Raw genomic sequence first — 15,524 nt, 5'->3', positions numbered from 1 at the left:
TATTTACAAAACAAATTATTTAAATGTTTTAAGAAAGATTTACAATTTTTGTAAACCTTATGTTGGTCACTAGTTAACAAAAATGGGTACTTTACCAGTAGATTTTGATTGTATGTTAATGTTTCATTGTCATGATGCATGTTTTTGTTACTACTTTGCTTTATTGTCATTAAAAATAAAAATATAGGGCGCCTGGGTGGCGCAGTCGGTTAAGCGTCCGACTTCAGCCAGGTCATGATCTCGCGGTCTGTGAGTTCGAGCCCCGCGTTGGGCTCTGGGCTGATGGCTCAGAGCCTGGAGCCTGTTTCCAATTCTGTGTCTCCCTCTCTCTCTGCCCCTCCCCTGTTCATGCTCTGTCTCTCTCTGTCCCAAAAATAAATAAACGTTGAAAAAAAAATTAAAAAAATAAATAAATAAATAAATAAATAAAATAAAAAATAAAAAATAAAAATATAGACTTTAAGCTAATTTTTGGTTATCTTTCACATTAAAACTAAGTAGAACCTTTTACAACTTTACTAATTGTCACCAGGACTGCTACATCCCTGGGCATCAGCTACAGTTCAGTCTTAGGTGTCCTGTCCTTGTGACTTTGAGACACACACATGTTATGAATACTACATACACATATTTAGGTCTTGATATTTGTAAAGAAAGGACAACCACTAGCAACTTCATTACATAGGGTCCTGTCTAGTAATGCTATTTATTTGCTAGCCTAAATTAAGCTAAATTATTCCTCATTCTTCTTAAGTTTATTTTGCCTGTCTCTTTACGAAGAAATGCTTTTGTAACATGCTTGAGGAATTTTAAACATATGTAGGGATTTCAAAGGCATGACCTTTTATTAGACATGGTAAATGATCTATAATTAACAAGAAGACTTTAGGTTAATTAAACAAATTGCTCTAGTCAATGGTACCAGGAGCATAGCTGACAAGAGCTGAAGTTGTCATTAATTTTTCTTATTTACTGGGTATTAACCTAAATTTGGTCTTAATTCATTAATTTGGTCTCAATTCCACTTGCATATGCCAGTATTACCTTCATTAAGAAATAGCATAATATAGGGGCACCTGGGTGGCTCAGACAGTTAAGTTTCAACTTCGGCTCAGGTCATGATCTCGGGGTTTGGGAATTGGAGCCCGGTGACAGGATCTCCGCTATCAGCACAGAGCCTGCTTCAGGTCCTCTTTCCCCTTCTCTCTCCCCCTCCTCCCCTCACCTCTTTCTCAAAAATAAACATTAAAAAAAAGAAATAGTATAATGTAGTTTGTATTTGACATATGACAATAATCAGGGATTATTTCCCAATAACTAAAAAGAATCACTTACTAGAATAGTGAACATGATGAATATAAAGCTGTTAAATTAGTCACTCGGCAAATTGCTAAAGTAAATGTTGAGGGGCATGAGATTTGGGCCATGTGGAGGAGTTAGTGGAGAAAGGCAGAAAGGTTAGTGGAGAAAGGCAGCTCAGTGCAGGGGTTCATCACATGACCTCCAGAGCTAGGCTGCTCAGGTTGTATGTTCCCCTGGCACGGCTTCTCGCTAACTTGGGCCACATTGTTTCTTTCCCTAAGCCTCGGTGTCTGCATTTGTAAAATGGTAACAAAAGTGTCTAGTTCACAAAATTGTTGGGTAGATGAAGTGAATTATCTATTCAAGTGCCTAGTATGTGTGCTTAAAAATAGGTATTATTTAAAACCTCAGAAAGAAGTGAGAATTCTTTCTTTAAAATAGCAAACAGAATGAGAAGATAATTCCAGTGGCAGAATATTTGGAAGAGAAAGGCTGACTTTAGTTTGGATGGCAAACAATGCACCCAGTTTCTTACCCATAGAATTTAAAGCTGACACGGATCTTTGGTAGAGCCTGGCTCAGCCCTTGCCCCAATGTTTAGGTAAGGAATCAAGGCTTAGGAAGGGTGAGTAGTGGCTATTACATGAGATGGTGTAAGTGTGACGCGTAAAACCAGTTGTTCTGACATCATATCCAGGTCTCAGATACTTTTTTTTTTTAAATATAATTCACAAAGCATAAACGTTACCTACCATTTTAAGGTATACATTTCAGTGATTTCCAATATGTTCACAAGGTTGAACAACCAACGCCACTATGTAATTTTAGAATGTTTCATTACCTCTGGAAAAAACTCCATCCCCGTTTAGTGGTCACTCACTATTCCTTCCCCCACACTGTCCCTGACAACCATTAATCTGCTTTCTGTCTCTATGCATTTGCCTATTATTTCATGTAGATAGAATCATACAGTATGTGGTCTTTTGTTTCTGGCTTCTTTTACTCAGAATCATGTTTTCAACATTCATCCATGTTGTAGCAGGTATCGGGGACTTCATTCCTTTTTATGATTATGTAATATTCCATTGTTATGGCTACACTGCATTTTGCTTGGTGGTTGGAATTTTGTCAGTTCCCCGATTCTTAAAAGGAGTTAGGGTGGTGCAAATTGGGATAGGAAAAGTTTAAGGAGGATGTGAAGCGATTATAACAACCAGTGTCCTTTGGTACTTAACAGCAGCTCTGACCTCTGAAGATCAGATTGTTTAGTCTGTTCTCTGGCTTAGACCTGAAAATGATTAAATCTAAGAATCAAGAGGAATTACTCCTCTGCCCTCCTTCCTGCCTTTCAAGAGAAATAGGCCAGTGTGGCATGATTTTGGCCCCACAAAGGGTTAAGCCACAAGTGAGATACACAAGCCAAGCTGAGTCGATCGAATTTATCAGTACAGGAATTTGGAATCAAGACTCATCAATCCCAGTCCAACTCTTCATGAGCTAGATCAAGGCATGTGTAAACATTTGGGAACTCTGGGCACCCATCGTCCACAATGGCTCAGGGGAATATTGTGCAGGCAGAGGAGAAGGAGATACAGACAGAATGCTGCCTGATGTGCTGGAGCTTTCCAGGCTCTTATTTTAGGCTTTCTCCCCATCAGGCTCAGATATTCTTGGGTTCTAAGAAACACTAATAAAAATAGCTAACATTTATCAAACACCTGCTATGTGCCAGGTATGTTGCAGGTGTTAACTTTTTTGATCCTAACAAAAAGCCTCCTAATTATTCTCATTTTGTAGATAAAGAACCTGAGGCACAGAGAAAGGTGGGTAACTTGCCCAAGGTCGTGCATAGGGAGTTGCAAAGCCATAAGTAAAACTCAGCTTTGGGGCACCTGGGTGGCTCAGTTGGTTGAGCATCTGACTTCGGCTCAGGTCATGATCTCCTGGTTTACAGGTTCGAGCCCGGCATCAGGCTCTGTGCTGACAGCTCAGAGCCTGGAGCCTGCTTTGGATTCTGTGTCTCCCTCTCTCTCTCCCCCTCCTCTGCTCACACTCTGTCTCTCTTTCTCTCTAAAAATAAATAAATAAACATTGGGAAAAAACCCCAAAAAACGAAACTCAGCTTTATAGCCTCTTCTTAAGCTTCCCTTAAAGCCGAAGCCCACTTGAGCTGGTTTCTGTTATAACCAAAAGAATCCTGAATAAAAGAAGGCCCTCTGTGTTGTAACCCTGCCTATAACAATCCCAACAATTCCTGCCATTTCTTTACAGTCACATACATTCTCACTGCACACACACACACACACACACACACACACACACACGGTGCACCACTCATAAAAACCCACATTTCCAGTACATTCCCACACACACACACACACACACACACACACGGTGCACCACTCATAAAAACCCACATTTCCAGTACATTCCCACAACACACACACACACACACACACACACACACACACACACACACACTATACCAATCATAACCCACACACAGTTCCAAAATCCCAGCTGCTTTAAACTTCATGCCTTTGTTTATAGTGCTTATAATTCCTTCTGGTTCTCTCTGCTGGGTGGACATCCTGCCATCTTTTAGGGCCTTTGTCCTGCCTCACCTCCCCTGTTTAGCCTTTGTGACCCTACTCCCTGACGCTCACCTCCATGGAACTCTCTGTTCTGCCCTCTGTACTTCAGTTTCTTCCCTGACCTCCACCAGAATCTCTAATAATCTGTTGAATTTACTTGTTTAAAACCTTTATACCTCTTTGAGGATAAGAGATGGTCTGGTCATCTTCACTCTCCTGGCATATAACAAGTGCTCAATAAATATTTATTGAATGAATAACCCAGTATAAATTTTGAGGATTCATAGGGTATTTTACTACCAGAGCTGACATCAGTAAATGCATGTATGTGCACAAGTGTCCTGTGTGGACAAGAGAGCGGATATTACTGTCTTAAACTTCGAGGATATTTCTGAATCTGTACACGTGCATATAAACCTACACTTCTATACATATATGTAAAACTATGCAAACATACATACATTTTATCGTCATAGGTTCTGGGGACATTTATTATCCTGCCTACCATTTTGTCCGTTTTTTTCTCTGGAGGTGGCAGGCACTAATACCTTTAGATAGGAGAGTGATTGATTAAGTGTCTTCTTTAGAATCAAGAGATGGAAGGAAGTTCAAGAGAGTGTCCCGTCCACGCTCATGTCTTAGGGCAGGTCAATGTCCTAATGATACATGATAGTTAAGTTCTTATTTTCTCTCTTAGATCTTCCGTGAAGTGATGACTCTATAATTTCTTGGGAATGTATTCACTTGATTACATCAAGTGAGATGATTAAGGAAGGTTGTCTGGTATATATGTGCAACCCTTGCTTCAACTTCAGTGCTTTTCTCATAGAATTTCTTCTGTAATTACAAAAGGTAAATGTGTGTTAAAAAGCCATTAAGTAATTTTCTTTCCTTTAGGCTTAAAAAAAAAACAAAAAAAACAAAAAAAAACACTCCCTGTAAAGTTCATCCATGTCATAGCTCCTGAAGCAGCTTGTCAGTTTTTTCTGGACATTCCACAGATTCAACATTCAGGAACTTAGCCCTGATAAGATATGTGCCCTGAAACCCTTGTAGGTACTTTAAAGATGTATCCCTAAGGAAGAGGAGTTCTTCTAATTCCTTTCTCCTCCTTATTCCTGCTCAAATCCATGTGCTCAGAATCAAAGTAAAATGGTATGTCATAAATAAGACTGTCAGGAAAGTCACATTTTTAGAGCAGATTCTAATGAAAGTTGCCACTGTGTTATGGAAGTTAGGGTTTTTGAGATTATTTTGTTATAATTTTGTCTGTCAGTGTTGACAGATTGTGAAGAGACTTTTCTGTCTGGCAAATGGAACCTTATTAAAGAAGATACTTGCCCCCAAACAGCACTGAACAAACAAGGACAGAGCAGTAGGTTTTTATGTGGGGTACTTTCTGACATGTCAAAGTTTTAAAAATAATTCTGGAAAATAGGTTTATGTAAATGAGGTCTTATCGCTTAGCAGATGAAGACAGAATCAGGAATATTTTGCTCTTTCTGTTTTAAATGATACTTTTAAAAACCACTTAGGAATCATGGGTCTTTACTGATAAGAGATATTGTTTTCTAGAAGAGTGACACTTTCCGTAGTATGCTACACTGTCCATTTTAACAGGAAAAAAGATGGAAGTATATGCTTAAGGGAATAAACTTGGAATTCTGACTCTGATCTAGCAGTTAATTTTGCTTGTAATGTGGTTACTCTTGAAGTTTTCCAGTCCTCCTTTTGGGTATCTAGATAATGATAAAAGAGTTTATGTCCCATGTTCACAGTAATTGATTTATAAATACTCTTGATTCTTTTTTGGCAATTAAATCCAAGAACAACTTAAAATAATTTTATAACGTAATTTATTCCTAGAAATAATTCTGATAATAATCTTTGAAGTATTAAAAAAAAGTGGTGAAAGTAAATTCTTGGCATCGCCTAGAAAATAGCTGTGGATGCAGCCTATGAACTTGAAAATAGATGAGATGTAGGCATCCAATAACGGCACTTCACCAAATGCTGGTTCTGTTTCCACTCTTGTCTTCTGTTCTGTAGTTTGTATTCAACCCTCTGATGCTGAGCTTTGCATGTCGCCTAATAGATGTGTAGGCTGCTCTCTGAGGCAAGCACACAACTAAATTACTGTTTTCAGGACTCTGAATGTCTGAATGGAAAGATACTTGCTGGTGTGGGAGTTGCCATTTTGGAAAACAGAATAGCAAAGTTGTTAATATTTTGGTAAAAGTTCAGACTGAGCTTCTCTCCTGCTTTTCCTTCCACATGTTTTCATACATCGGAACCATATTGTTGCTATTATCTAGTTAATTATGTTATTTCTGGTTCTTCTTCAGAACAGTGCCTCTCCACATGAATTCTGGTAAATTGCAACTTAAAAGTAAAATAAATGGAGCTATCAGAGATCGTGTTCTGGAAAGACGTTTTGTTTATCCTTAACGGTTTTCTTTTTAAAATAATTAGTTATCGAGTGCTGCTGTTTGTAGCGGGCGTGATGGCTTCAAGCTTACTTCGTGGAGTTGGATCGCTGGCCGCGCAGGCCCTCAGGGTCTGCGGTCCCAATGGAGTCGCCGCAGTGCGCTCCATGGCATCTGGAGGTGGTGTTCCTACTGATGATGAGCAGGCAACTGGGCTGGAGAGGGAGGTCATGATGGCTGCTCGGAAGGGACTGGACCCATACAATATGCTAGCCCCAAAAACAGCTTCAGGCACCAAGGAAGACCCTAATTTAGTGCCATCTATCACTGACAAGCGAATTGTGGGCTGCATCTGTGAAGAGGACAATAGTGCTGTCATCTGGTTCTGGCTGCACAAAGGCGAGGCCCAGAGATGCCCTAGCTGCGGAACCCATTACAAGCTGGTGCCCCATCAGTTGGCCCACTGAGCCTTTGCACTAACTTACTCAAAATGTGCTATAAAGTTTCTTCTTTCCAATAAAGACTAGCCATTGCATTGGCTCCTTCTCCCATAAAAAAAAAAATAATTAGTTATTTGCATTATGAGAAGATTCTTTTTTAACTGCACTTTTAGTCTGTGTGATCCAATACCAGTGTTAACACTAATAACAAAAAATGGAGAGACATCTGTTACTAATAAGGAAGAACCCAGGGTTTGGCCTTCTGTTTCTAGAGAATGGGACAAATGAGCAGCTCTAGAATAATTATGAGGTTGATGACGTTTATCCTTCAGGTCCTTAGCCTGTCCCCTCCCTTTTCTCTCTTTCTTCTTGTTCCACTTTTAACAAGGGGATGATATCAGACACATCTTAGAATGAATTTTAAAATGTTGCACTGTTAGCACCTTTTCCTACACTGCTTCTCGCGATCATTAGTGTCTTATGGTACGTTAATAGGTCTTACATGGCAAAAGTGTATTGCAGTATAAAAAAGCTTGGAATATGCTGGTTAAACAAAATTAAATAGTACTTCTTAGAATCTTCAATATACTTTTCTTTTGAGGGGTGCCTGGGTGGTTCAGTTGGTTAAGTGTCTGACTTTGGCTCAGGTTGTGATCTCATAGTTTTTGAGTTTAAGCCGTATTGGGCTCTGTGCCGACAGCTCAGAGCCTGGAGCCTGCTTCAGATTCAGTGTCTCCCTCTCTCTCTGCCCCTCCACTGCTCATTCTCTCTCTCTCTCTCTTTCTCTTTCTCTCTTTCCCTCTCTCTCAAAAATAAATAAACATTTAAAAAAATTTTAAATATAAACTTTTCTTTTGAGATAGACTTCACATAATATAAAACTTAACCATTTCAAAGCGGACAGCCCAGTGATTCTGCAAACATCACCACCAACTAATTTGAAGACATTTCCATCACCCCAGAAAGAACCCTATACCTATTAAATTCGATCAGTTCTAAACCCTTTCTTCCCATCCCGTAGCAGCCACTAACCTACTTTCTGTCTCTGTGTATTTGCCTATTCTGGACATTTTATATAAATGAAGTCATATAGTATGTGACCTTTAGGACTGGCTTCTTTTACTTGACATGTTTTCAAGGTTCATCCTTACTGAAGCATAGTGAAGAATGCAGTAATTGATTCTTATTTATGGCTGAATAACTGTCCATTGTTTGAGTATTCCATATTTCATTAATTTCATTCCATAATTCATTTATCCATTCATCTGTTGATAGATATTTGGATTGTTTCCATTTTGGCTATTACGAATGACACTCCCATGAACATTTGTGTAGAAGTTTCTTGTGTGCACATACATTTTATTTATTTATTTATTTATTTATTTATTTATTTAGAGAGCATGAGCAAGGGAGGGCAGGGGGTGGGGGGGGGAGAGAGAGAGAGAGAGAGAGAGAGAGAGAGAGAGAGAGAAAGAAAGAATCCCAAGCAGGCTCGGCCACTGAACCAATTGAGCCACCCAGGTGCCCCGTGAGTGGGTGTTTTAAATTCTCTTGTGTGTAGACCTAGGAATGGAATTACTGGGTCATGTGGTAATTTATGTTTAATTTTTGAGGCACTGCCAAACTGTTTTCCATTTTATAGTCCCAGCAGCAATACACGAATTCCCAATTTATCTATATCCTTGACAACACTTGTTATTTTCTTCTATATTTTTAGATTAATAGTGAAGTGATATGAAGAATAGTCCATCCTGACTAAATTGATTTTTTAAACATTTTAATATGTTTATTTAGAGAGACAGAGAGCAGGAAAGGGGCAGAGAGGAGAGAGAAAATCCCAAGCAGGCTTTGAACTGTCAGCACAGAGCCCAACACAGGGCTCGATCTCATGACTGTGAGTTCATGGCCTGAGCTGATATCAAGAGTTGGACACTTAACTGACTAAACCAAGTAGGTGCCCCTTGCTAAATTGATTTTTTGAATCCCTGGACTGTAAGAATGATTTAATCTTAGAACATCTAAAGGTTTCCTCTCTGTTTTCTAATTTTCTGACAGCTCAATGATTTGTTTAATAAAAAAAATGCTATTTAAAAAAAAAAGATGAAAAACATTTTGCCTGAGGTATAAAGAGGCTTTTGGCCTTATACAGCCAAAAAAAAAAAAAAATCAATCAATACCCTAATATCCTAACAGAAAATTAGCAAAAACTCAAACCATTTGTAAAAGAAGAGAGACAAATGTCCAGTAAATATGAAGAAAATATTCAACTCACTGCTAATAAAAATGCATAATTAAAACAATTATGAAGCTTTAAATTTTTTGCAGTTAAAATTTTTTTTAATCTGGCAAAGATGTTTAAAATCATGTTTACTTAATTCTGGTACCAGTGCTGGAGAATAGGTATTTATTGTTGATGTGAGTATATATTGGTTATCTAGAAAATAATTCGGCAGTATGTAAACAAAGCAATTAAAATTTTCACATATTTTGACACAGTTCTTTTACTTTGGGGAATCTATCATAAATTAAAGAAAAAACAGAAATACAGACAAAGGTTGATGCATGTGACTGTTTACCAGGGTACTATTTATGTTAGGAAAAATTTGAAAATAATCTAAATGTCAATAAAAGATAATGGTAAAATAAACTAGAGTATTAGTAGGAAGGAATAATATGTTGACACTGCATTATTTACAATAGTCAATATATAGTAGTAACCCAAGTATTCCTCAATTGATGAATAAAGAAGATGGCATACACACACACACACACACACACACACACACACACACACACACAAAACTATTATGTAGCCCTAAAAAAGGATGAGGGTTTTTTTTTTTTTGCCATTTGTGACAACATGGACGAACTTAGAGGGTATTATGCTAAATGAAATAAGTCAGACTGAGAAACAAATACCATATGTTTTCACTCATATGTGGAATCTAAAAACAAAAAAGAAGAATAAAAAGCAGAATCAGGCTTAAAATTACAGAGAACAAATGGTTTCCAGAAGGAAAGGGAATGGGCAAATGGGCAACATTTGGGTGAAGGTTGTGGGAGATACAGGCTTCCAGTTAGGGGATGAAGAAGTCACAGGAATAAAAGGCACAGCACAAGGAATATAGTCAGTGATATTGTAACAGCACTGTATGGTGACAGATGGTAGCTACACTGGTTAGCACAGCATAATGCATAGAGAAGATGAATAACTATTTTGTACTCCGAAACTAATTTTATGTTGTGCATCAACTACATCCAAATCAAGAACTTTTTAAAAAATAATATGCTACCATTAAAGTGATATTTTAAAATAATAATGGCATGAGAAAATGGTTACAGTACAATTGAGATAACCATATGTATACACACATGCACACAAACTACACACACACACACACACACACACACACACACACTGACACATAGTTTATAAATTTTGTTCCCCAATACACACCCACATTCACCTACTAAAGAAACTATAGAAACCCTCTTATTTGACATGATCAGTATTTGTATTGAGTCAGCTGAAAGAAATTGGTTAGACATGTTTATTGTTTATTTTCTATGAATGATTAAACAACATAGTGTTTTAAAAGGCAATCCATCCTATGGTAGAATCTGGGCTAGGGAGAGGGTGACTCGGAGTACTTGTATAGGTTTTGATAGTAAGTAGGATGGTTGGGCAATAAATTTGCTAGTTTTCATTGGAATTCCACTACTCCTTCCCCCCACATAAACCTCATTTCCAGTTTTAGTGTCTTTAAAATGGATCAAGAACATAAACAGACTTGCAAAGAATTCTTAATGCAGCATTCTAGATATTTGTGGGTTTTTTTCAACCTTTTACAGGTACCTTTTTAACCATATTTTAAGAAAACACCTGTGTAGGTTCCTTTTATCAAGTCTGTCCAAAGCATCCAGTTAGTGTGTATATAAACAACAAATGTCTTAGAAGTGCTCATTTTTTATCTAAGCTTATAGAGCGCTTAATGACATTGTATTAAGATAATAGCAGGTTCAAATGGAATAAACAGATTTCAGGGCACATCCTAGATAAATAAATGCACATATAGGAACACACCAGGTAAGCACATTTGTGGAAGTACAAAAATCAGGCACAAAAGTAGTGGTACCTACTCCTCCATGTACAAGGCTGATGTAACCAAATGAGCTAGTGAAAGAAATGCTATCATAGTTATATTTGCATGATTTTATATTATGTGTAGGTATTCATCTAATGAACTGATGTTATTTTATTGTATTTTTTTAATGTTTCTTTTTTGAGAGAGAGAGAGGCAGAGCATGAGCTGGGAGGGACAGAGAGAGAAGGGGACACAGAATCTATTGCAGGCTCCAGGCTCTGAGCTGTCAGCACAGAGCCCGATGTGGGGCTTGAACCCATGAACCTGAGCCGAAGTTGGATGCTTAACTGACTAAGCCACCCAGGCGCCCCTGAACTGCTATTTTTAAATATAATGTAATAGGGATTTGACAGAAGTATCTCAATCTATTTTTTTAACATTCCATTGTGAATAATTTGAAGCACACATCAAGCTTGAAAGAATTTTACAGTGAGCACCCATGAGCTCGGTAAAATTTGGATACACTGCAATGCACAATCCTTAGGGGTATATGAGGTTAGATTTGATAAATACACAAACCTGTGTTAACTCAAACCCTTATCAAAATATATAAAATCACTGGGGCACCTAGATGGCTCAGCTGGTTAAGCATCCAACTCCTGGTTTTGGCTCAGGTCATGATCTCACAGTTTTATGAATTCAAGTCCCTCATCTGGCTCCGTACTGACAGTGAGGAGCCTGCTTGGGATTCTCTGCCTCCTTCTCTCTCTGCCCCTCCCCTACTTACACTGTGTCTGTCTCTCTCAGCAAAAAAAATTAAAAAAAAAATTATAGAACATCACCTCATGTCTCTCCTCCATCAACTCTCGGTTTCATTTGCCAAAGGCAACCAATTTTTATTTTATTCCACCATAGATTAGTGTGCCTGTTGTGGAACTTTGTATAAATGCAGTCATGGAATATGTACCCTTTTGTATAAAGCTTCTTTCACTTAGCATAATATATTTTTTTTAAATTTTATTTGAGAGAGAGAGAGAGAGAGAGAGAGAGAGAGCGAGCAAGAGCAGGGGAGAAGGGCAGAGGGGCAGGACGAAAATCCCAATCAGGCTCCATGCTCCCCATGGAGCCTGACACAGGGCTTGATCCCATGATCCTGGGATCATGACCTGAGCTGAAATCAACAGTCAGCTGCTTAACTGACTGAGCCAACCAGGCGCCCCCACTCAGCATAATATTTTTCCGTGTTGTGTGTGTCAGTAATTTGTTATTTCTGAGTAGTATTCCTTTGTAGCATTCCTGTTGACCTGGGTTGTTCTTGTTTTCAGTTACTGTACATATTGCTGCTATATGTACATAGTTGTACAAGTCTTTTTGTGAATATATGTTTTCATTTTTATTGGGTAAATACTTAACAGTGAAATTGTTGGGTCTTGTTGTATGAGAAGCTGCCAGACCTTTTCCCAGAATGGTTGTACTTTTTGTGCCGTCACCAACATACTGTTAGGGCTGCAGTTGCTCTGCATCTTTATCCACTTTTGGTGTCGTCAGTGTTTTTATTTTAGACATTTTGGCGAGTATGTGATAGTATCTCAGTGTGGTTTAAATTTGCCTTCCCCAACTGACTGATGTTGAGCACCTTTTCATGTGCTTATTGTCAAGTATCTGTTCGAATCTTATGCCCACTTTAAAAAGTTGAGTTGTGGGGCGCCTGGGTGGCTCAGTGGGTTAAGTGTCTGCTCAGGTCATGATCTTGCAGTTCTCGAGTTCGAGCCCCGCATCGGGCTCTGTGCTGACAGCTCAGAGCCTGGAGCCTGCTTCGGATTCTGTCTGCCTCTCTCTCTGCCCCTACCCCTTCACACAGACACTCTCTCTGTCTCTCTCTCAAAAATTAATAAACACGAAAAGTTGAGTTGCCTTCTTATTATTAAATTACAAGGGTTTTAAGATATCCTGGATGCTAGTCCATTATCCAATATGTTTTGTGAGTAAATTGTCCCACCTGTGATCTGCCTATTCTTTTCCTCAGTTGTATCGTACGATGTGTAGAAGTTTTACATTTTGATGAACTTCAGCTTTTCATTTTTTTCTTTCATGGTTATTGCTTTCTGTGTCCTAAGGAAGTCATTGCCTGTCCTAATGCAAATCTAACGTTTTAATGTGCTCCAGGTGATGGAGGCTACAAAGTAGCTATTTTTCTTTTCTTTTTTTAAGTAGCAGTTTTTCAATCTTCATAATCTTTGGGTGAGTACAAAGCAGATATTAGAGTTCATATACAACATTGCTCAAAGCTTCTCATCAACCACTTCCTGCTTGTTTTAAAAAAGTCAGGACATTTTCCATTAATGTGGCATCATTTTTACACTTAAAAGTTTTTCATCCCATGTGTGCAAGCGTCTGATTTGAATGTGCCACTTTATAAGCGAGTGAAATTGCTTCAGACTCCCGGATTACACTGTGATAAGCCAAATGGGCTTCACTCCCTTCACACCAGAGACACATGCCAGAAACCAAACAGATGGTAAACTAGGCAGAAATGACCCTCGGCATTCTCATTAGAGTAGTTGGGGAAATTTTAATGGGCCCCCATTTGCCTTGTGCTGTATCTAATACCCTTTGAACTGCCACTTTTTTTTTCTTGTTACAAGTCAACAACCACCATGTATATTTTAATAGGGATTATCAAACACAATTTGCCCAGAAGATGTACAGCCCTCTAATGCTAATTAGTCAAGTTTAAATAATCACCGAATTCTGGGATAATTGGAAAGAAACACTGTTTTTCTTGCCAGTGCATAATTACTAATTAACAGGAAGATAAAATATCGGTGTGGCAGTCTTATCTAGAAGAATCTGCTAAGAGTTAATTAACTGATGCATTCATGCCAAGTCAGTGTTGGTCAAGAAAGTTTGCAGACAAAGTTCTCTTGTAAATTAAACAAACAAACAAACAAACAAACAAACACATCTTGTAAAGATTACGTCGCTGAGCCAGAGAAGAGCATGGGTAGAGTAAAGACTGTGTGACCTTTAGCCAGTGTTCTAGTGCTGAAGGTGGACAGTCATTCCATTAAAGAGTGTTTCTTTGGTGCTAAATATTAGAAACACCAACTGCTGGTTTCTACTCTGCTGTTAACACATAAGATTGGAGGCTTTGTTAATTTGCTTTTCTCTTGATCCTAATAATTGCATGGGCTTTCTCAACCTTAAAATATCCTCATGAAATTGGACCATAGCCGCCTCTGTGTTTTTCTGCTTATTAGAGTTAGGACTTGAGTGTGTGAAATGGGTAGCTAGCTGGAGATTCACAAAGAAGAAAATAAAAGCTTGACTGCCAATTTTCTTTGTTTTTGTCAGTGCAGGAGTTACCATTATGCTGTTCTTCACAAGTATTTGAAAACACATCCATTAAACTATTTCTTAAAGTTAACATTTTTAATTAAAGAATAGCATGCTTTTAAAACTGTTTTTAATTTTTTCATTTAGATTAATGAATGAGTAGATAGTGCCAAGCATTTAATACACATTGCCTGAAGATTTAAGTGCTTTAAAATTCCATTTGTGGGGTGCCTGGGTGGCTTAGTCGGTTAAGTATTGGACTCTTGATTTTGGCTCAGGTCATGATCTCAAGGTTCATGGGTTTGAGCCCTGCGTTAGACCCTGCATTGACAGTGCAGGGCCTGCTTGGGATTCTCTCTCTCTTTCCTCTCTCTGCCCCTCCACTACTAGCTTGTGCTCTCTCTTTTTCTGTCTCAAAAATAAACAAACATTGGGGCACCCAGGTGGCTCAGCCGGTTGAGCGTCCGACTTCGGCTCAGGTCATGATCCCACCGCTCGTGGGTTCGAGCCCCACATCAGGCTGTGACCTGACAGCTTGGAGCCTGGAGCCTGCTTCAGATTCTGTGTCTCCCTCTCTCTCTGCCTCTCCCCTGCTTGTGCTCTGTCTCTTTCTCAAAAATAAATAAACATTAAATTAAAAAAATAAACAAACATAAAAAAGGAACAGTACAGTATTAAAAAATAAATAAATAAACAAAATTCCATTTGTTTGGGGAGTCTTAATCACTGGGCAAAAGCTAAAAACTCAGTTTTTCCTTTATGAATGGATACTTTTTATTAAAACTTTTTTTTGTTTTTTTGCAAAATCTTCATTGCAGTGACGAGTATGCTGTAGGTAAAGAAAAAAGTCATGTAGAATGTAGAAGTTCTCTGAAGAATAAAATGTTGAATTGTTCAAAAGATAGGAAGATGATAGAACACTTGGTAAAACTATGGTTTTATAGATTATGGAGGAAATGAAGAATATATTTGCTAATTTCTTTTGAAATAAATGAAAATGAGTAAAGAAAACTTTGTGGCAGGAAAATTTTGATCCTGGTACACACACTTAACACTTAACACACTTAAGGTTCTGGAAGTGGTTATCACAAATAGGAATTTTAATTTCATAATATTCCCTTATATTCAGAACTCAGCCATACTTTAGTCTCCAAAGGCCATCTTCAAAGAATGAAGGAAGGAGGATCAGTGCAGTGTTAGTTGTTTTATTCCATTTTACTAGTCTGCTTATAATAAGTCTGATGATGAGGAGTCACTTAATCAATTTACTTATCAATTGTACAGATTTATATATATGTATATATATGTATACATATGTGTATATATATATATATATATATA

At 38.1% G+C, this 15,524-nt stretch overlaps 2 protein-coding genes across 4 annotated transcripts in view; both read left to right on the top strand.

The window, feature by feature from the left end:
• Positions 1 to 15,524, top strand: part of RELN (reelin) — a 532,794-nt gene that overhangs the window by 80,666 nt on the left and 436,604 nt on the right. The window lies entirely within an intron of this gene.
• On the top strand, positions 6,372 to 6,873 carry LOC121028847 (cytochrome c oxidase subunit 5B, mitochondrial-like). The gene has a single exon (XM_040472869.1). The coding sequence runs from the start codon at positions 6,400 to 6,402 to the stop codon at positions 6,787 to 6,789; it is 390 nt and encodes a 129-aa protein (XP_040328803.1). The 5' UTR covers positions 6,372 to 6,399; the 3' UTR covers positions 6,790 to 6,873.

Source organism: Herpailurus yagouaroundi, unplaced genomic scaffold (genome assembly GCF_014898765.1).
Source record: "Herpailurus yagouaroundi ecotype Mexico unplaced genomic scaffold, PumYag 100, whole genome shotgun sequence".
NCBI lineage: Eukaryota > Metazoa > Chordata > Mammalia > Carnivora > Felidae > Herpailurus > Herpailurus yagouaroundi.
Note: the sequence above shows the minus strand (reverse complement) of the source record. Positions and strands in the feature narration are given on the sequence as shown.

What these genes read in the sequence shown, in the direction of transcription:
- LOC121028847 (XM_040472869.1), top strand. Translation starts at nt 6,400, where the DNA reads ATGGCTTCAAGCTTACTTCGTGGAGTTGGATCGCTGGCCGCGCAGGCC.